This window comes from Protopterus annectens, chromosome 10.part0 (assembly GCF_019279795.1).
Source record: "Protopterus annectens isolate FY-2018-M chromosome 10.part0, PAN1.0, whole genome shotgun sequence".
NCBI lineage: Eukaryota > Metazoa > Chordata > Ceratodontiformes > Protopteridae > Protopterus > Protopterus annectens.
In genome coordinates this window covers 1,163,958,121-1,163,981,479 of record NC_056744.1, presented here as the reverse complement: position 1 = coordinate 1,163,981,479, position 23,359 = coordinate 1,163,958,121, and the positions used below count along the sequence as shown (strand labels likewise).

At 42.3% G+C, this 23,359-nt stretch overlaps 1 protein-coding gene across 1 annotated transcript in view; it reads right to left on the bottom strand.

Annotated features, from left to right (window-relative positions):
- Positions 1–5,231: 5,231 nt before the first annotated feature.
- RAD54L (RAD54 like) overlaps positions 5,232–23,359 on the bottom strand; it is a 652,988-nt gene continuing 634,860 nt past the window's right edge. The window contains exon 18 of the mRNA XM_044085902.1: positions 5,232–6,347. Coding sequence (XP_043941837.1) covers positions 6,146–6,347 — 202 coding nt within the window. The 3' untranslated portion in view covers positions 5,232–6,145. The remainder of the gene's footprint in view (positions 6,348–23,359) is intronic.

Here is a 23,359-nt window from a genome sequence, read left to right as displayed (position 1 = left end):
AAGAGTTTACTTGGTGACTACCACTCCCTCCCATCCAGGTTTTTCCTAAACTTGTGCACCTTTTTCAGGTAGAAGCTGAGCTCTTTTTTATGTATCCAAGGTGAGAAGTGTTTTTCATTCTCTCTTCTCCTACTCTATGCCCTGTGGAATATGTCCTGGTGAAGGAGAGAGAGAGAGGAGAGAGACAGAGAGATAAATGAGTGGGAACGTTTAGGGACTACTCAAGAAACCACAGTCAATAGAAAATGTGGGTTAATTGTGAGGAAAGGTCAAGCCTTCTGAAATACTAGATAATGGTTACTCAGATATAAGTGCCTGTAGCTCTGAAAGTCTATTAGATAAGGTGACTGGTCACCAGAAAAGCATTTTCCAAAATGTGAGCTTCAAATCCCATGGAAGGGAGATATGTTACAAAGATGACTGAAAGAGCAGAACCCTCTTAAGAAACTGTTTGACCAGCAAGTGCTGAGATAAATTCCTACAATTTCATAAAGGGCAAAAACAGCTGGTATGCACACATGGGTCCCTACTGGATCACTGAAGTTTCAAAACTTTGACCATCATACGGCCGAGACCATATGATCAAAGTTTTGGAACTTCGACACTAAAATAACAAAATAAAAACAGGTTTTTTTCTTACATTTTTGCAGGGGGGAAGCCCCCCCGTGCCTCCCACACCCCTTGTTAATTAAATATACCAACTCCGAGATCACACTATAGTGAGGAAAACAGTAAATTTCCTGTTATCTCTATTCAAAATGTTTGAAGTTCCAAAACTTCGATCATATGGTTATGGTTGTATGATGTTCGAACGTTTGAAACCGGTAATCACACACACACACACACACACACACACACACACACACACACACACACACACACACACACACACACACACACACACACACACACACACACACGCAGTGACCATGGAATAATGGAGTTTCTTATGTTTTTACTAAGGTTAGGGCCAAATGAGGTTATCAACAATATCAGCCATATCATCCCATACAGGTGGGAGACTAACAGTGTCCCCTTCCATCATAAAAATGGCCAAGGCAGGTTGGAATCACATGCAGAGTGACTTGGCCCGCAACAAGTACTGCTCCACCCAAAAGGAAAATCTTTTCAATTTTGCAAAATATATTCCTCAGTAGGAAAGTTCCTGGCACCCTCTGTCACTTCTGCAGATAGAAGGTCCGGCAAGATCAGGAAGTCTAAGCACAGCCATGCTTAGAGGAGGAGCCAACTGTCATCCCAGCTACAAAGAATCTCCTCGTTTAGAACCAAAAGAGCTTTCCTTTAGTGTCCGCCACTAAATAATCTGAAACTGCACTCTTCTCAGAGTAGTGGGTGATATAGATTAGTTCTGTTTTCAATTCTCCGAGTTTTATGATTAAATGGAATCAGAGTGAATGAAGGGGAAGTTAAAATAAATCTTATTTGCCATGGGATGGATAATGCAGTCTCAGAAAACTGGCTACTTGTTCTGCTGTACCAGTTAGAAGAGGACATGGAGAATCATGCTCCCTTTTGTAGTGTACAGGTTTTTCTCCCTGGAATCTTCTAGAATCTACAGAAGGTCCAAACCAAACAGAGCTGCAGAAGAGGACTGGAGAAATGGATCAATAAGTTGGTAAGCACATTCAGTTCAACAGGGTTGTCAACTACTGAGAAGGTGAAACCTTTGTCTATGGACTACTGTCAAATGCACTTCTTACCTCTGCACAGAGGGTGTGACTGGGTATTCCCTTGCTTGTTTAGGTACCACACTTGACAGGTTCTTAGACAAAATAGAGAGGGGATCTGGAAGCAGCTTTTCCTCAAGTGTCTTTACGGCTTGAAGGACCGCACATAACTCCACCTGCATGATGTGGAGCCCCAACTTCTTGGCCATCTAGTTTCCCTGAAAAGTGAAGGATGAGGCAACTTCTTCACTCTGGCAGAGAAGCATTTGCTATTAAATGCGGTAATATACTCAGCTGCTGGAATGGCAAGCTCGTTAAGGCTTGGTAGGGATATTCACAACTCCAAGTCCCAACAATGAGTCTGACAACAGAAAATCTGTGCATAGATTGTGGCACTGAAATTGCTGGCACTTCACAGTCCACTAAAACCTCTGGACTCTCAGGTGTGCAAACGGTTCTCTGAAAACTGTGCAACTCTCAAGGCCATAACAAGCAAAACTGCTTCCTCACTTGGGATTCACACTTTATAACTTCAAGGGACCTCCCTGTGGATAGGAATAACCAACATTAAACAGTATTCAGCACATCACACCACTAAAGACACTGTGACAGGATCAGACAGGATTTCTCCAAGTTTGTGGTCACCCACAAGGACTGCGATCAAGGGAACATCCACTACAGAGATGCTATAAAGGAGTTCCTTCACAGGGCCCTCCAAAGCCATTAGTCTGTTTTAGGCAAATAAAATGAAGTCCTTTTCTAGCAACCCTCCAGCCACCATATCCTAAAGCTTGATGAACACCCTGGATACAAATAAAAGTTAAAAAGGCAGTACTTCACACTGAAACTGATGCTTGTAAGGAATAAAACAAAGAAAATATCTGTGAAAGCCCTGAGCAACGACATACCAGTAAGTCTCTATCATGTCCAGTGACATCAATGCACCCTTGGCGGCAGGGGCATCATCTTTGTAGAGTCACTATCCGGAACCTAATTTAGTAGATGTGAGTGTTGAAAATGCTGATGTGCAGGATAGGCTAAAATCCTTCCATTCCTTCTGAACAAGAAACAGGAATGTTTAGAACACTTGGCTTTGTGCAAAAAAAGTGAGCCTCTATATCCCTTTAAGAAGTTGAGTCCAGGCTAGTTGCAAGAGTACTGTGAACATTCTCTTATTGTAGCCCTTTCTAAGGCAGAAGCTAAGATCTTTAAGATATGCTGACCTTCATCATCTTTAGAACCAGGTGGTCTTCAGAAAATCACCTCCCTACAGGCAGCCCTAGACTGTAATCAGGGATGTGAATGATAAGCCAGTGGAGCCATTCTCCTAATGGACCAGTTCAGTACTCAGGTGTGTGTGTGTGTGTGTGTCAGGGGTCAAGAATATGTAATACTGAGTGCCTTCTTTAGTCTGCAAGAAAGCCATATTTTGGTGAAGCTGGTTAGGCATAGTGGAGGAGGAGAGGTATACTATCCCACAGAGGTACTCCACAATGGAGAAGATATGCTTCATCTTCAATGAGGCCCTTAAGGACTAGTCAGGTAGAACCTTGCTCTTGAAAGGAACAGCCGAGAGTGGACTGAACTCCTACTTAATGAAGGATAGCCTCAGCCAGGCCATTCTGCACATACACAAATCTAACCCTATGGTCTTAGCCTGTGTCACCACAGCCAAAACTACAATGGAGAATGTGTAAGTCCACTCAGGACACTGAATACCATCTTAACTATTTCCACTCTATACCAAGACTCAGGGAAAGAAGAACTTTTTTCAGTGTCTGGTAATCTGCAGAAGGCTAGAATCTAGACAAACAAGAAAAAGCAGTCACACTTCACTGAGATGGGGGCTTTTACAGACAGCATCCACTTTTTTGAGAGCCACAGCGGGAAAGTATAGGTACTTTCAGACAGCATATATGGCATAGCCAATGACTGGTCTACAGGGGATGATCAAGGGTTTCCCCTCTCCATCCTTCGATGTGTGTTAAAATATTTCTTGGGGGGATGGGAGCTACACACTGTGGAGAACTTCATGAACTGGTCAGTTTCTCCAAAAGAGGAATCACTGGGGAGATATAAGGTAGGAAAGACAATCTTGTCTTCATCTGCCTATGAAACAATGGCCTGCAGGTCCACAGACTTGAAAGTCAAAGAAAGGTGAGTCCCCTACCCTCATTCCCACCAACTCCAATTAAGATGAGCTTGCATGAGACTGACATTTAGGGTCAATCATGCATTAGGCAGGCACCTGTCTCTTTGAAGTCTGTCTGCTACAGGCAGTGAGGGAACATGACAGGCCTGTTCTGAGTCTGATGGTTACAGTAGTCTTCACGAATCTACCTGAAGTTAAAGCCCTGAAACAAGAGCCTTGGCAAGGGAAGACCCACTTCTAAATGGGTCACAGAACCCTGCTGGATCCAGGAGGGATATGGGGCAGACAGTCCTCAGTCGTGAGTATGATAAACAATACAAAGCTAAGCGACTTAAGGTGAAACTCGCCAGCTGTGAGCGTGCTCAGACAAACCAACCAGGGAATGGGCTAGGTCTGTACAATGGGACATCCCTCCTGATAGGAGATACCATTGTGCTTGGGCTGCTCATTTGTCTGCCAAAGCAAAAGATTAGTGGGAGGTTAAGCATTTGTCATCTTGGCTTTCAATCATAACCTTGCTAAACAAGGGGCTTGGATGGCTGTCTGAATAAAAGCAAGGCTTCCCTTCCATTTCTCAAGCCTTCTGATGGTGGTCTTGCAGAATATGCAGCTACAAATGGGACTTGTTCTGTCAATCATTTGTTAGAGTATTTCAACCACAACCTTTCTCTGTGTAAGAGAGAGTGACCAGGAGTTTCATCCTCTGATGTCGGCACGTGGCTTGGATGAACTGCTGGCGTTTCTAGTACAGGTTCACACGATGATGCAAGCATGGGTTTTGTTTATTACTGGCAGTCACATAGACACTTAGAACATTTTGATGCTTTAGCCATCAAGCATGGGAGCTTGGGCTGACAGCAAAAACGGGAGAGCAACAAAAAAGAACTGGTCGGCTTAAAGGTTAGGCATGTTTCTCCAACTGCAGTTCATTAAAATCACAAAATCTGTGGTCTTAGCAAAGGAACTTCTGAGAAAAAGCCGAAAATGTAATTGAAAAGAGAATGAACTCGATTACAGACCCACCTACTAGAATCCCTAGTGGTGCATCTACAATTTGCAAAGCAATTCATGCAACCTTATATTAGAACAATTCATTCATCTGTTGAAATATATAAAACAGGGATACTACTGAAGAAAGATTATGCATTTCAGACAGCTTGTCACATAGAAAACATTACAAGTTTCAGTCCTTGAAAGAGCTAGGTTGCTTGCTGCACCTGCATTTTGCAAGCCAGAAGTCTTCACAGCGACACACTAAGTTCAGCAACACATGACAGAAATGCATTAAGACAGTTCTCTTGCATCTATCAAGGAAGACACACACACACACACACACACACACACACACACACACACACACACACACACACACACACACACACACACACACACACACACACACACACACACACACACACACACACACACATCTCAGTTCCTTAACACTGTCCTCCTAAGCCCGCAATGCTTCCAATGAAAATGCATCAGTCTGTGCTTATACAATGTAAATTAAATGTAAAAAGTGACTATCAATGTTCAATGTTTCATTTTTGTCTTATCAGAATTTGAACATATACTGATTTTCATTCTATGTTGCCACCATTAGAATTAAACTCCGCATTTTCAGTGATATCAAAACAAGTCTTAAACAAGAAAGCTGCTTAATACCACATGAACAGTGAAATATGCCACAAAGAGTAACTGATTTATCTAAAATGCATCTTATGAATGACAAAACATCTGACTGACACACTGAACACAGCTTCTGCAAGAAAAAATGTTCCAAACCCTGTATCTCAACATAATATTGGTCTATCTAATTAGAATTGTTCACCTGAGAGGCACAGAAGTCAAGTGACTTACAAGAGGATACAAACTACCTGAAAAATACTATACCAAAATTTTATGAAAGAATGTGGAAATAAAATAAATCAAGACAAACTTTACGCTATTATTACATCATCTTCGTGGTAGGCAGTAGTTAGAAAAACCATTAGAAAAATGAAACACGATAATGTTTTAGTGTAAACCACAGACTAATTATACGAACATACAGACAGAACCCAAGCTGTACATCAATGGAAATGAACTATGTTCATTTATACCAACAATGAAGATTCTCTTTTCTGTGTGGTAGCTACCCAGCTTACAGCAATTGAAAAAATAATCTCCTTCTATTCTAAGGAAGACTGTTTTATATCAGTAACTGAAGCAAATCCCAAAGAAATCAGTTCTTTCTTCAATACTGCTATTAAAGTGAGTGAACGCCTTCAATCTCTGTAGTGCTCCAGTCTAATGGCAACGTTCACACAACTCCTCGTTGCTCTTCATGCGAATGATGGTGAAATATAAAAGTGACTGCAGTACCCCAGGCTGCCTGAAGAATGGAGTCATGTAGCCCTCGTTTGTCTGTGCAGTGATTCCACTGAGAGAGATCGGATGTACAGTCTGAGCCATCTGGTGGAGGCCGCACTTGATGACCATTCACACACCGCCTGCATCTGAACCTAAAATAATAATAACAAAATAAATAATGACCTTTTTCTATATGACATGTTTATAACTTTAATATTTCTACAAAATAATGAAAAGAATAGCCAGCTCACTTGTGCAGGGACAAAGTGCACTGACTGCATCCCAATAGACTAAGAAGTTGCTGGTGGCAAAGGGGAGGAAGAGGCTTACCTGCTGCAATACTGCACCCTAAAGGGAATGAAAGAAAGAACACAAAGTAGTGGAAGAAATAACCATATCAGGTAATCTGTAAAAAGAACACTTCGCAAGGGTTTCTATTGGTTACATTTATTCTCTCCACCAAACCATTAGGGGTTATGTTTTTTGGACATTCCTGTACTTGGGGATGGATGCTCACCTAAGAACTCATGCTGTGACATTTCATATCTACATAAGCATGTTCATCCCCATACCCAGCACTCTACAATTTTGACTCTACCAAGTACCCATCTGCAAAATGCAAATCAAGAACAATGAAGACTTTGTACCCTCTGGGATAATTAATGATTCGCAAGTATACCCCTGCTTCACATAGAAATGTAGCTGTCAGGACTGCCTGGAGGAACTACCTACCAAGCTAGAAAGACGGTATTTCTGAGTTATCAAGGAAGGTCCTTTCTATTGGTTACGAGACAAAGCTCTAAGAGTGAATTTATTATATGCAACATTACAGACCCTACTAACTGGTTCCTATGATTGGGATGAACCCAAAAAAGTAACTTACAGAGAAACAATATGAACTGGAAAAATGAGCAGTTTGGAACATCTAGCCAGAAAGCCTGACTCAATGGCTGCAGAAGGGAATAATATTGCCTAGAAAGGGAGCCGAGGGAGCAAAGTGAAAGGGAAGACCAAGCAAGCCCTGTGAGCAGCTACTCGCAGGTTCATATTAGGCTGCTGATCCAGTGGACCATTTGCAGCCTAACCAATTATTCCAACAACTTACCAAGAGAAGAGTTAATACCAAACATGACTTAATTTTGACCCCTTTCCATAAGGGCTAGAGAGGCCAGTTCAGGGCTATACTTATGGGTTTGTATACTGCCTTAAATGCCCATGTAATTTACATTACATACATCACACAAAACATTTGGTGAGGACACACATATTATATTCATGGGTGTGTACTAGCCTAGCGGCCCTGGAGCCTATATAAGCCTAGCCCAAGAAGATTCCCTGGTATCATGCCACCCAAAGTTAGTTCCCAGTGCCCCTGTCAAGCAAGGCCACTGAAGTGATCCCCGGGGTGAACTTCCTATTGCCCACCCACTCGTCAAGATTTCTCTTCAAGAGGGCCAGTGAAGTGCTCTGCTTGACGTGAATGGGAAGTTTGTTCCGGAGTATGGGAAGTCTCTGGGTTAGGAACCTGTCCCTCTAGCATGTTCTGTTTATTATGGTAATGAGGTTAAGGTCCCTGGAGCATGTGCCACGGAGGGATTGGGATTTCTTTAGGTGTAGCATTTCTAGCAGCTCTGGGTCAGACATGGCTTTGTAGGTCAAGCAGAGATCGCCTCTAAGTAGGCGATAAGAAAAAGATTAAAGCTGGAGTTCTTACAGTCTGTCCATATAGGGCATGTGTCTAAGGCCCAAGATCCTCTTAGTGAGGTATTTTTGTGCCCTTTCCAGTTGTTGTAGGGGTCTAGTGAGGTACACACCAAATGGGGCGTTATATTCTATAATAGGTCTAATAAGGGACAAGTAGAGAGGGATTATGACCTCTTTCATCCTGGATGAGAAACCTTTTGTAATGAGATATGCCACACAGAAGGACTTTCTGACTACAGTGGCAATGTGGTTATCAAAGGAGAAGTTGCTGTTAACATATGTCCCGGGTCTCTTATCACACCTCCTTGGACTACATGAAAAGAGACATAGAGGAGCTCTCTGACCATGTAGCCCAGGCTGGTAAGACCCTGACCTTGAGTAGCATCTTGCCCTCACCAGGAATGATGCCACAGTATAAAGACAAAATGATCAGTTTCAACAATTGGCTAAAGTATTGGTGCCATTCAAAGGGGATCCAGTGTCTGTCAGCCTGGGATGACATGCTCGACAAGCCACGTTGCTTCGCTAGGGACGGCTTGCACCTGTCACCCTTAGGCTTTCGTATACTGGCCAAGGCTCTTGCCACCCCCATAGTGCCTTTTTAGGCAAGGCTCAAAGGACAAACCCACCTCCATAGACAACCCAAGGATAAAAAAACTGAAGGTAATGCTACTCAATGCCAGAAGTCTAAACCTAAAGATGCACGCACTCGAGGCTCTCCTCAGTATGGAGAAAATCGATGTCTGTGCAGTAACAGAAACCTAGTTCAAGGCTCCTGAGAGCACCCCAGCACTACCAGGTTATAACTCATACCATGCGTTTCGGCCCCAAAACTCGGACCGAAGCACAAAAGGAGGGGGAGTATCTATATTCATCAAAGATACCTATACCTCCAGGTTAGTGGCACTGCACGAAGCATCGGAAACCACCCATGTGCAACTAACAGCGGGCAAAACTGCCTTTCAGTTTGCAGCCTGCTACAGAACACCCTCCCTATTACAGGAACCCCACTTGGCATTCCTGAGAACACTGGAGAATATGAAGATCTCTCCAAACACTATGTTATTGGGTGACTTCAACTACCCAAACATTGACTTGGAAAACTACACAAGCCCAAACACCCTTGCCCAATGGTTCCATGAATTTATAAACTCTAATGCGATGGAACAACTGGTCACCACTCCCACAAGACGGAACAGCATATTGGACCTGGTCATCACCAACATGGGGATTCTATGTTCCACACCAGAGGTAAACCCCTCATTGGTGAGATCAGACCATAAACAAATTTCCCTGGACATCCATATCCCATCCCCACCCCAGCCAAGGAAATCACTGTAAAGAATTTCTCAAAAGCCAACTTTGCACTTCTCAAGACTGAGGTGGAATCCTTCAAAGCCCCCGGGCCAGAGGATAATACAGCCCAATCCACAGAATCCTTTACAAATGCATTCTATGAGCACCTGCAGGAATGCATGGATCGTGCTATCCCACATAAAACCAAGACACACTCCTCCAAAAACAGGAGACCAGTCTGGTGGACCTCGGCCATAAATAAGCTATACAGCAGAAGGAGGAAGCTACTACATGACAGAGCAAAATCCCAAAAAGGGAAGGCATCTCTGATCAGTATTAGCAAGAAATTTTGATCCCTCAGAAAATCATCAAAGGCCAGTTTCGAAAGAAAAATTGCCCTAGACACTAAAGATAATCACAAGGCCTTCTTTAGTTATGTCAGGAACATGGGTGGAAACTCCCAGATATGCTCTGAATTGTTGCATAACGGTACAAAATATACCGAACCTGCAGACAGATTCAGCGCAAACTTCTCTCCCCCTTCCCCCCAAAGGAGCAAATGCCTATCCCAACTGAATGTAACCTCCCTGACATCACAGATGCACAGGTGAAAGCTGCCCTCTCGAAAGCAAAAAACACAGCATCTATGGGACCGGACGGTGTCCTAGGCTGTGTCTTACACGAGCTCCAAGAAGAACTGAACCCTCACATTGTCACTGTTCAAACTTAGCCTTACTACAGAATATGTACCCAAAGAATGGCGTACAGCTACAGTGGTCCCACTCCACAAAGGTGGTGCCACAACGGACCCCGAGAGCTATCGCCCCATAAGCCTGACTAGTCTGGTCTGTAAAGCTATGGAGCGTATTATCATGGAACTCATAAACAAAGACATTGGGAGCCTCCAGACACTGGACCCTACCCAATTCGGCTTTGTTAAGGGCAGATCTTGCCTCTTAAACCTAGTTGATTTCTTTGAAACAGTTACCAAAGCCATAGATGAGGGCAAGGTAGTCCACACAGCCTGCCTGGACCTCGCAAAAGCCTTAGACACAATACCCCACTTGGGCATCATAAATAAGGTTACCAGCTTAAATATCAACCCCTATATCACAAGATGGGTTGCAAACTGGCTCAGAGATAAAACCCACATGGTCAGAATCGCAGATGCCATGTCCGAATCCAAACCAGTTACTAGTGGCGTCCCACAGGGCTCAGTTCTGGGACCTCTCTTGTTCGGTATATACTTCTCTGAGGTTCAGGCTAACACGGGGGGATTATGGCTGACAAAGTTCGCAAATGACTGCAAACTGGGGGCCATAATCGAATCTCCAGCTGACACAAGCATCCTCCAAAAGGGTCTCACAGAGACGGATGCTTGGTGTCAGAGCCACGGCCTCAAGCTAAATGCTAAAAAGTACATAGTCATCAATTTTGGGAAAAACAAGGTGCCTACAAATTACCACATAGGTGGTAATCCATTAAGTACGGAAGAAGTAATTAGAGATTTGGGGACCAATGTAGATAGTAATCTCTCCTTTGATAATCACGTTGCCAAAGTGGTTAGAAAGACCTTCTATATAGCCCACCTTATCACGAAAGGGTTCGCATCTAGATCAAGAGAGGTCATTGTGCGCCTCTACTCGTCTTTCATCAGGCCCATAATTGAATACAATGCCCCTTTTGGGATGTACCTTACTCGACACCTGCAGCAACTGGAGAGACCCTAAAAATACCTCACCAAGAGGATCATGGGCTACAAACAGATGTCCTATGCAGCTCGACTAAAGAAACTCCAGCTCTACTCAGTTGCTTACCGCCTACTCAGAGGTGATCTATGCCTGACGTACAAAGCCGTGTCAAACCCAGAATTAATGGACATGCTCCACCTCAAAAAATCCAAGTCCCTTAGAGCTACACGCTCCAGGGAGCTAAACCTCAGCACAAAAATAAATAGGACATGCTGGTGGGACAGATTCACTTCCCAGAGGCTCCCCTCACTCTGGAACAGAATCCCAATTCATGTTAGACATAGCCCCTCGCTGACCCTCTTCAAGCGAAATTTGGACGCGTGGATAGGAAATCGCAAATTCACCCCTGGGATCTCTTCTGTGTCCCTGCTAGACAGAGGCAAAGTAAACTAATCTTAAAAGGGTACCTTCTGTGACCTACTTTACAGAGGCACAGTAGGCTAATCTAATAGGGATGCGGAAGCCAAATACACTCTGGCTAGGTTTATAAATGCCCTAGGGCAGATAGCCTAGTATCTACCTATGAACCTTCAGTGTTTAGTGGACTACCACCTATGTGGTAGTTCATGGGCACCAATTTTTTCCTAAAGGGAATGACAATGCACTTTCTGGCATTGAGCTTAAGGCCATGGTTCTGGCATCAGTTATTGGTGTCAGTGAGGCCCTTTTGTAGAATGTCTACATCAGTTGGAGAATCAATAATGGCTCCCAGTTTGCAATCATCTATAAACTCGGTCAGCCAGAGTCCCTTTGTGTTGGCTTGAACTTCAAAGAAGTAGATACCAAACAGGAGAGGACCTGGGACCGATGCCTGTGGGACACCACTTGTAACTGGTCAGTAGTCAGATTTGGAGTCCGCTACTTTCGCAATCATCTGCAAACTCGGTCAGCCAGAGTCCCTTAGTGTTGGCTTGAACTTCAAAGAAGTAGATACCAAACAGGAGAGGACCTAAGACCGATGCCTGTGGGACACCACTTGTAACTGGTTGGTAGTCAGATTTGGAGTCCGTTACTTTCGCAGTGTGGATTCTATCAGTGAGCCCATTGGCAACCCATCTTATTACATAGGAGTTTATGCCTAGTTTATAGGTTCACAGGTAGGTACTAGGCTATCGGCCCAAGGGCATACGTAAGCCTAGCCAGCAAGGTTCCATAGCTTACGCCACCCAAGAAAGTTATTTTCCTGTTCCATTGTCCAGCAGACACACAGAAGTGATCCCCGGGGTGTATTTCCTATTTCCCATCCACTCATCAAGATTTTTCTTGAAGAGTGCTAATGAAGAACTTTGCTTGACATAGATGGGTAGCTTGTTCCAGAGTATAGGAAGTCTCTGGGACAGGAATCTATCCCTCCAGTTTATTGTGGTGACAAGGTTTAGGTCCCTAGAGCGTGTAGCTCAGAGGGATTGGGATTTCTTTAGGTGTAGCATGTCCAACAGCTCTGGGTTTGACATAGCTTTATATGTTAGGCAGAGATCACCTCGGAATAGGCGATATTCTACGGACTAAAGCTGGAGTATATTGAGGTGGTCAGTGTAGGGCATTTGTTTGAGGCCAGTAATCCTCTTTGTGAAGTACTTCTGTGGCCTTTCCAGCTGCTGCAGATGTCTTGTGAGGTACATTCCAAAAGGGGCGTTGTACTCTATAATGAGTCTAATGAGTGATGAGTAGAGGGGAACAATGACCTCTTTTTTCCTGGATGAGAACCCTTTTATGATGAGGTGTGCCACGTAGAAGGACTTCCTGACTACTGTGGCGATGTGATTATAAAAGGAGAGACTACTGTCCACCTGGGTCCCAAGGTCTCTTATCACGCATTTGGTGTTAAGTAGATTGCTGCCTATGTGGTAGTTCATGGGTACAGAGTTTTTACCAAAGGGGATGACACTGCACTTTTTGGCACTCAGCTTAAGGCCATGGCTCTGACACCAGGCATCTGTCTCAGTGAGGCCCTTCTGTATGATGTCCACATCATTTGGGGACTTGACTATGGCTCTTAGTTTGCAGTCATTTGCGAACTTCGTTAGCCAGAGACCTTCTGTGTTAGCCTGTACTTCAGAGAAGTAGATACCAAACAGCAGAGGTCCCAGGACGGAACCCTGTGGTACTCCACTTGTCACTGCTTTGAGGTTAGATTTGAAGTCTACAACTTTTACAGTGTGGGTAATGTCAGTGAGCCAGTTGGCAACCCATCTTGTGACGTAGGGATTTATACCTAGTTTAGTGAGTTTAGCTATAATTCCAGAATGGGGGATGGTGTTGAAAGCCTTGGCAAGGTCAAGATAGGCTGTGTGAACCACCTTACCCTCATCCACGGCTTTGGTGACTGCCTCAAAGAAGTCAATCAGGTACAGGAGGCATGATCTGCCTTTCACAAACCCGAACTGGGTGGGATCCAGAGTTTGGAGGTTACCAATGTCTTTGTTTATGAGTTCCATGATGATACGTTCCATAGCCTTGCAGACCAGGCTCGTCAGGCTAATAGGTCGATAGTTCCCGGGATCAGTGGTGGCTCCCCTTTTGTGGAGTGGGATAACTGTTGCTGTGTGCCATTCAGTGGGCACAAAGCCTGATGCGAGGCTATTATTGAACATGGTGCTTAAGTGGGGAGCCAGTTCATTCTGATGTTCGTGTAAAACGCAGCCTAGGATGTTGTCTGGTCCCATGGAAGCTGTGTTTATGGCTGTGTTTTTGGCTTTAGAGAGTGCAGCTTTTACCTGCATAGTTGTGATTATAGGGACTCTGCATTCTTCCTGTATAGATATGGGCCCTTTAGGGGGTGAGAGGGGGTAAAGTTAGCACTGAGCCTATGTGACAGGATGTTGGCAATATCAGTTGGTTCTGTAATTGTCGTGCCTTTGTGCTGTAACTCAGAGCAGATCTGTGTGTTGCCATCTAGATTCTTGACATAGCTATAGAATGCTTTGTGGTTGTCCTTGAATTTAGTGGCGATTTTGTTTTCGTAGCTAGCTTTGGAGGATCTTATAAGGGATCTCAGCTTCTTACTGAGGCTGACCAGGGAGCTCCTCCACTCATGGGATTTTACTCTCTTTTGTAACAGTTTCTTCCTTCTGTTGTATAGTTTGTTTATGGCAGGGAACCACCAGATTGGCTTCCTTTTTTTAGAGGATAGTGTCTTGGTTCTGTTTGGGATAGCATGATCCATGCACTTGTGTAAGTGCTTATAGAGTGCATTTGTGTAGGATTCAGTAGTTGTAACTGCATTGTCCATCTGCATGGGTGTCATGAAGTTCACCACTTCTGTCTTAAGAAGCATGAAGTTGGCTTTGGAGAATTTTTTACTGTGGTTTCCTTAATGGGGGGTGGGGGCAGGATGTGGATATCAAGGGTGATAAGCTTATGGTCGGATCGGACCAACGAGGAGTTGACTTCAGGTGTGGAACACCGGTCACTCATGTTGGTAATGACTAGGTCTAGGATATTGTTGCCCCTGGTGGGGGTGTGGATAAGTTGATCTAGGGCATTGGAGTTTATGAATTCCAGAAAGCGTTGAGCTAAGGAGTTGATACACGAGTAGTTTTCCCAGTTAATGGTGGGGTAGTTGAAGTTGCCCATTATTAGGGTGTTTGGTTGAACCCTAATATTTTCCAGTACATCAAGAAAAGAGAAGTGGGATTCCTGGAGCATGGTGGGGGATCTGTAGCAAGCTACAACTTGGATTGCAGTTTTGCCCAGAGTTAGTTGCACTTGGATAACCTCGGATGCATTATGCTGAGCAACTAGCCTGGAGGTGTGGATATCCTTAGTAAGTCTATGATTCCTGAGTGACGGATGGTGTAGAAGGTTTTGGCAAGATCTAGGTAGGCTGTGTGAACTATCTTGCCTTCATCCTCAGCTCTGGTGACAGATTCAAAGAAGTCTGCCAGGTTGAGCAGGCATGATATACCTTTCACAAACCCATACTGCGTGGAGTCCAGAGTTTGGAGATTCCCTATGTCCTTATTTATAAGGTTCATGATGATGCGGTCCATGGCTTTACATATCAGACTAGTCAGGCTAATGGGGCAGTAGTTCCCTGGGTCTGTGGTTGCTCCCCCTTTGTGGAATGGGGTGACCATAGCAGTGCGCCATTCAGTAGAAACAAAGCTTGAAATGAGGCTGTGACTGAATAGGGTGCTCAGGTGTGATGCCAGTTCACTTTGTAATTCATGTAGAACACAGCCAGGGATATTATCAGGTCCCATGGAAGCTGTATTCTTGGACAGTGCAGTTTTTAATTTTTTTTTTAATTTTAAACAATTAAATGTATCTGACCCTGAAGTATTTTTTTATTTTGTATTTAGTGAGGGATCCAGAATTATAAGAGTCTGGATTTGTTATTACAAAAAGAAACATGGTATATTTTTAAATTTGAAAACTTTACACCCTAAATGACTTAATGAATTATTGATGAAGTAGTTGAAGTAGTAATGACTTAAATGCATGTTATTTTTTGTTGCCTGCTTTGCATTCTTACATCAACTTTCCAGTATAACTTAATTTGAATACAGGTAATTTTGGAACCTTGAAAAGGCACACACTGCTGAAGTGTGAGTCCTGATTATTCACTTAGTTATTTTAATGCAGTGATGGTGAAACTATGACACACGTGTCAAAGGTGACACGCCACGACATTTTGGGTGACAAACCAGTGTTCACCAACACACGAGTTACCAAATAAACTGCTATAGCATTTGTTGCTTGTGTGAAGCGCATTGAATTATTTTGCGCCAGGAGCCAGTTCAACAACACTGCTGCAGAGGTAAGGAAGTTATTAACCTCAGACTATTTTGATATACTTCCTCAATATAGTCTGTAAAGGGCAATGCTGACATTGTTTTCTCTTCGTGTTTACACTTCTACAAAGGGCAAGTATTCTGCATTTCTAGGAGTTTGCTGTTTTACATTCCTCTCAACTGTCCCTCTTAATCCCTCCTAAAACTGGCAACTTTTTAAATTTAATAATGACAATAATTAGATTTACAGACTAATTTTACTTCAGAAAATGTATATTAATTCACATTCATTTTTTTCTGTCAGTGTCTCAAATTAATAGTACTAGTAAAACTGTCCATGTCTCTTATTTCTAGATTTGTCCCTGATTCTGTTGAGATTTATCCCTGATGTATTGAGAGACATGCTATTTTATTTTAATTAATTAATTAATTACTTAATTAATTAAATGTATTTAATTTTTTTGTTTGGGGGGGGGGGTGACACACAAGCAGAGTCAAGTTAGGCATTTCCCGAATTTTTAACATGCCAAACCCAAAAGGTTCGCCATTACTATTTTAATGTATAACAGAAGTTACATTTTAAGCTACTCCATAGTGATTAGAGTGTTTTTGGATATACTTACAATTGTCCATCCAGTCGGCCAGGTTACACCTCTAAGGGGAGTCTGTTCCAAAGAAGAGGTATTCTCTTGTGAAAGGTAGCTATCCTGTCAACAGGTTCTGTAAGCTTAGGTCTCCTTGAGAGGATTTTTAGGGTTACTTTTGTGGATGTGTAGGTGGTTACACAGTACCGGATCTTTTGGGTCTCTGTATGCAAGGGAGGGATCTCCTCTCAGTAGTTAGAAAGAAAGAGAAGAGCATGAGATTACTTTAAGCCAGGCAGGGTAACACAAGAAGTATATACAACCTTGGAATTTTTTTGGTAAGGAAAAGCTGCAGTCCCTTGAGCTGGGTCATATGCCTAGCCAAGTACATACTAAAGGGGGGCGTTATACTATATTATTGGTCTGATAATAAAGGAGTAGAAGGTGGGCCATGACCTCCTTGGATACACAGGATATGCCCTTGCTGACTAGTTTGACTGTATAAAAAGATTTCCTAACAACAGTCGTCACATGGTAGTCAAAGCACAGTGCACTGTTAATAAAGGTGCTCATGCCTGTAATGAGTGAGATTAATTTTTTTTTTTTTGGAGGGGGGGGGTACCTATGTGATGGTGGTCAGGTTTGCTAAATGACACAATGCTGCATTTTTTAGCATCTCGCTTGAGGCCCTAGTCCAGACACCACATGTTAGCAAAAGTTAGACCTTCAATGAGAAAACATATGTCATGTTGAATACTTATGATAGCTTAGATTTTGCAGTCATCAGCAAAATCCATCAGCCATGGGCCTTTTGTGTCTGCTTTGACATCAGAGAAGTAGACACAAATAGGAGTGGTCACAGGCCTGAACCCTGAGGGACACCACTGTTAACTGCTCTTTTAGTTGAGAGTATGTCTGCAACACTAACAGACTTGGTTCTGACGATGAACCAGTTTGACATCCAGCAGGTAACAATAAGGGAGTTACATTTAATTGGATTAGTTCATCAATGATGTCCGAGTATGGAGTGGTATTGAAGGCTTTTACCAAGTCCAGTTATGTCATGTGAATTGACCTGCCCAAGTCTAATACCATGGTGACTTTTATGAAAAGTCCACCAGCTTTAAGAGACAGGGTCTGCCTTTATCAAACCCAAATTGTTTCGGTTCTAAGGTATGAAGACTGTCTATTATCCTTGTTTATGAGCTCCATAAAGATGTATTCCATTGCCTTATAGATAAGACTAGTGAGGCTGATAGGTCTATAGTTGCCTAGGCCAGTCATGGGTCTCTTTTTTGGAGTGGGAAGACTACAGCAGTTCTTCATACTTTTAGCACAAATCCATTGGAGACACTGAGACTGAATAGACAGGTAGTGTTTGCTCCTGATACGAAGGCAACCTTGTAGTTACAGCCCATGGAGTTAGTGTTTTTAGTTGTGGAGACCTTTCTTAGGATTTGATCAGAGCTGAGCATGGAATATTCTGCAAGTAATCTTGGGGGACATGGGGGGGGGGAGTGAAGTTTCAGCTGAATTTGTCCACTATTGTACTGGTAATGTCCACAGCGGACAAGTATGTGATGTGATTTTATATTAACTCAGAGCACAGACAGTTATTTCTTAGGTTCCTGACATTGTGGAAGAAGGCTTCATGGTTATCCATAGCATGGATTTGTAATTCATACAATTTATACTTGCTCTTTGAGGATTTGATTTTGTTTCTAAGTTTTTTATTGGTGATTGTGAGCTCTTCTCTAACTGACAGTGTGTTAAGTTTGTTTTAACAGGCTAGGAGTTTCTTCCTGTTATTGTATAGTCTGATGACAGTGTGCTCCCCTTTTTGTTCTTAACGCTGGCACTATTATTTAGGTCTTATGGGGAGAGCTAGCTTGGAGGTGGATGTAGAGTTTAGTCTTGAAAATTGAAGCATGTGAGCCAGGGTCATGTAAGTGAAGAGGGTGGTTGAATTTCTCCAGGCCATCAAGTAGCTGGAGTGGATTTGCCTTAAGAGTAGTTTCTGAAGATGGACCAATTTTGAGGAGTCTCAGGACAGAAACCTAGAGTAAATGTTACTGCACAATGTTCAGATTAAACCACTGATTTGGCAACTGAAAGCTCTGAGCACAGAGGTGATGTGGGGTGGGGGATTGGTATTTGTAAGAACCAGGTCTAATATTTTGAACCCCTAATTAGAATCTGGACATGTTGGTTCCAGGAGCTGATATTAATGAAATTCAGGAATCTGTGTGCATACCTGTATGTGGTAGTGTTGGCTCCCCGCTTAATGGATGCACAGGTGAAATCACCCAATAGTATAGTGTTTGCTTCTAAGGTGAAGAATGTTAGTTTTTTAAGATATACAGGTGCATGGTCTGGTCTGCTGGTGTCATAGAAGGGGTGCAGTAGTTTGCTACTATGGGATATTGGGTTTTGTTTATCATAATTTGGAGCAGATTTAGGTCATTGCTTGCATTTCAAGGTGAATCCCCACCAGCTATAATGTCCAATTTGGCTATGGGTCTGAAAGATTGGTTGGCATTAATACCCTGCATTGCAGGGGTGTTTTCACTGTCCTGAAAACTACATTTCAATAACTACACATATATCAATATTTTCAAGGTTCAATAATGAATGTAAGGAGTGCAACTTTTCGATTAGGCTTCTAGCACTGAGCAGTGCAATGTTTATATGCTTTTGATTGTGGTTGGCTATGTGGTTAATTTGAAGAGACTGACATTGCTTAAAATGGCACTATGACGAAAGAAAAAGTCTTACCAATATTCAGAAACAATGAAAACAGAGAGAGAGAGAGGGGGGGGGGGAGATGCAGAACATCCTTAGCAAAGCAGCCAGGTTGTCAACCATCTCATCACAGGCTGATATACATATATATATATATATTGGATCCCCCAAGAATGATACCAGTTGTTAAGCCAATAATTAGTGTCAATTATTTTTTTTTGTTTTTATTGAGACATCATTATTGGAGATGGTAGAATACTGCTCAAAATTAGTTTCACCCCCTTTCTAGATGCATATTCTGAGAGCTTCTTAATGTCCCTCTTCATATGATCCAAGGAGGTGCATTTCAAGTCACTCACTCCCAACGTACACAATGATCAGGATATATACATATGTGTATTTGGGGTGAAGAGACTAGAGGGTTCTAGCTAAGATACATATCCTGACATTTGAGAAGCAACTAACCATTACCTTGCCTTTGCTCAACATGGTGAGTGAACCATCTATATGTCTAATTATGGTGTCACATATAACCATGATGCTGTCAGATGACGTAGCTTGGTCTTGCTCCCCTAAAAGTTTCTACATGCATCTATGAGTGGTAGAGTGAGCTATATATTGGCTAGGAGCTGTTGATGCTGGTTTGCACGTAGGAAGTAAATTTCAGGGTTTAGGTGGATGCCTAGTCTTTGAAGTCCTAGGAGGCTTTGGTAAAGATTTTTTAACAACATCAGCATAAAACAGCTTATGAGTTTGTAATCTGTGGATGTTGTACAGCAAATAGCTGACTATGGCAGGGATGCCTCCAGGTGTGTTACGTATTCAGACCTCTCACAGATGATCCTTTGTGTTTAGTAGGAGTTTATTAGTTTGCATGAGTCAGTTCATACACAGTCTTAGGATTCCAAGTGAAACAAGACTTGCAACAAGGGGAGGAGATTGTGGTGAGTCAGTGCTGCTATATTTAAAGTAATCAAGGATCTAAAGAGGCACTGTGGAAATACTACAGCTATTGCAGTTAGCTGGACTGGTCTGAAGTTCAGAATAAACCAATGCTGTTCACTGCAAATGGTTCTTAGGCTGTGTAGCTCAGTGGAGCTAAGAGGAAAATCACACAACTCAGTGCAATGGGCAAGTAGTTCAGTTTTATAAGGTACCTTTCTCCTGTAGTCTAAAAATAGAGAATTTTACTTGTGCATAACACCTGCTACAAAAATACCACTACTGTGGTGCTACACTGCATGCAGCTTTGTGCAGTAATTGCAACAGAAGAAAACAAATAAACCAATGAAAACTGAAGCCCAAGGGCTCTAAATCACCCAGGACCTATAGCAATTAATCCAACTCAAATTTAAATCAATTACAACTGATTCTATGATGACTGCCACTCCTGATCAAGCAAACTTATATTGATTTCAACTGCACAAAACAGAGAAGCCCACAATGACTAAAGTGCAACCAGCAATATCAGGGAAGGCAGTACTAGCTGAAGAATTACCATTAACACTCTGCTTAGCAGATGTCTGAGGTACTTCATATAATCTATCAGACTTATTACGAGCAGTAAATTGACTGTGATTTATCAGAACATCTACTCTTATGTTAAGATTACTTACAGAACTCTGTCAGATTCCAATTTCCCAGCAAAAGTATTATGATTTCTTACAACTGGATATTCCACAGCCTGCACCTGTCCCTCCTGTTTTATCAGGCTTACAGGATGTCTTTTTAGCCACTTGTAGTACACCTGACAGTCAACTTCCTGCTCCTAACAAGTCTACATTATATAAAGCGCATACAGACTTATAAATCTCTCTTCAAATCCTAAAGCAGATCCTGCAGTTGTTTCCTTATCTTTTAAACTTCTACTGCTAAACAGGGTGTTAATGCTAACCCCAATGACACCAAAAGGCATGGAATGCTTTTGACAGATTTGGAAAGAAAGTTTATTCTTCTACCACTTTAATTTTTAAAATGTTGAATTGCCAGGTGCACATAATACCAATTTTATTGGCTTCTTTTTAAAACTTGATGAAGCCGATTGTTAACCTCCTCTCTTCTACGGTTAAGAATTTATTAAATACCTTAATTGTATCTGCTTCACTGGAAACTAAACACTCTTACCAAAAGGGGTAAAATTGTAGGGACTGTGGAGCAAGAAGAGCAGACAAAAGCACATCAATGTCAAAGAGGTGCTGGCAATAATCTCTGATATGAAAGCCTTAAATCATCTTTGGTCCCCAAGACTACTTACTCGCAGATAGTGGTGTATAAACAAACAAGGGGTACCAGCTCTTACCCTCTTTGCAGACATGGTATGATGGCCTGGGAGGTGAAAACTCAGTGTGGTTTGTCTCTTCAGGTGACATATATTCTGTTAGAGCAAATTACTGTAGCAGACAAGCTAAGCAGAACCAGGACAGACTTTCAGAAATGGAAATTACATTTGAGGGTCTTCCAAGAATTGATTTGTGGGGAACACTTCAAATAGATCTGTTTTACCCCAAGACAGACAGCTAAAAAAAAAAAAGTCAGCTACACAATTCCTTGCAAACAAGCTTGGAAGACAAACTTCTCATTCTCGAGGACATGAGTGTTCCTGTATGTTTTTCCACCTTTTCCACTGATTCCAATGGTCCCTCTAAAGAACATAAGGACTCTCCAAATACAGTGATGGCAATAGTAGTTCTCTCTTCTTTTGAAATTGGTTAAGGGAATTACACAAGGATCTCCACAGAGTGGCTTTACTAACACAAGACAGGGACTGTCTGATACACCGCAACCTAGAAACACTTCAATCGACTGCCTGGATGACAGAGTTTTTATACCTTTTTAGGCACCTTTTTTCTGAGGACATGCAGCAGGTGTTAAAGGAGGCTAAAACCTGCAACTAGAAAATCTTTAGTGTGCCAGTGGAAGAGATTCTAAGAACTAGGACCCATTTAAGGCCAAATGCTTCTAGTTCTTGCCTATTTGGGTGGGTTATTATCCTCTGTCCTTTCTTACTCCTCTATTAGGATTCACCTTTTGGCTTTTCTATTTATCCACCCTTAGATTCCCCCTTCCACTTTATATGCATCCACAAGTCAAGCAGTTTTGGAAAGGGGTTTTATATTATCCGTCCACCAAGAAAACAGACATTTCCACCTTGGAATCTGAACTTATCACCTTTTTCATTTGTCCCAGCTCATCAGGCTGATATGAGGCTCTTAACTGCTCTGACATCTGCAAGAAGAGTATCTAAATTACAAGTTCTTATGGTGAGTCAGCTCTATCTCACTTTCCACAAAGACAGTTTCTTTGAGAGCAGATCCTTCTCTTACACTTAAAATGGTTTCAGAGTTTATCTTGAGACAATCTATGAACCACCCTGTGTTATTTTCAGAACCTAAAAACAAAGGAGAAAGAATCCTTCAAACTCCAGATATCCACAGACAGCTCAGATGTTACTTATACAGAACTAAATCCTTCAGAAAAGCTGATCAGCTATTTGTCTCCTATGAAGGTAAGAAACAGGACAACTAGTGTTAAAACAGAATTTGCAGATGGAAATCAGTGTCAAAACAGAATTGCTAGATGGGTGTCTCATGCTATTTCTTTCTACTATAATGACCATAACTGGATGCTTCCAGGCAGGGTTAGGGCCAGTTCTTCCAGTGCTTTGGCTTCCTCTGTGGCTTTCTGGAAAGAGGCGAACTCTAAATTTATTCTCGAGGCAGTAACTTGGTCCTCTGTACTTATTTTCATAAACCATTACAAACTGGATTCCCTTTCTAATTCCAGAGCTAGTTGTTAGGATGCTTCTCCTGGAGTTCCTGGACCTCATTTTCTTCCTTCTCCTTAAATGTTGCTGAACTGTAGCAGGCTACCCAAACAACTTAGTGTACTGTAAAGGTGATCTAATGTTGAACATAACACAGTTGCGTAAACAGGCTTACCGTAACAGTAGATGTTCTAATAGATCACTGTTGCAACAACTGTCTCCCTCCTTCCATCCTCCTGGTTTTGTTTTTGTTGTTTTGTAAGGGTGTGGATGTATACACCCTTGTGTACATTATTACATATGTTTTATTGTATTGCAATGTCCTTTTCTAGCATTTTCTTTCAGGGTTATGCCTGTCTACTTAAGGGATGAAAGCTCTGAAGCTTTTAGCAACCAAACTGCCTTTTTTATGTGGCTTCACTCCTGGCAGTTACGGCACATGGAAGGTACCCTGAAGCTTTGAAAGCTAGACAGTGGTCATATTCTTGGCAGGTTATAACTCAAACAGCTTAGGCTACTGCAATAGTGATCTAATGTTGATAATGAATTAAAATGACATAAAAAAACTACACAAGAAATGTAAAAACA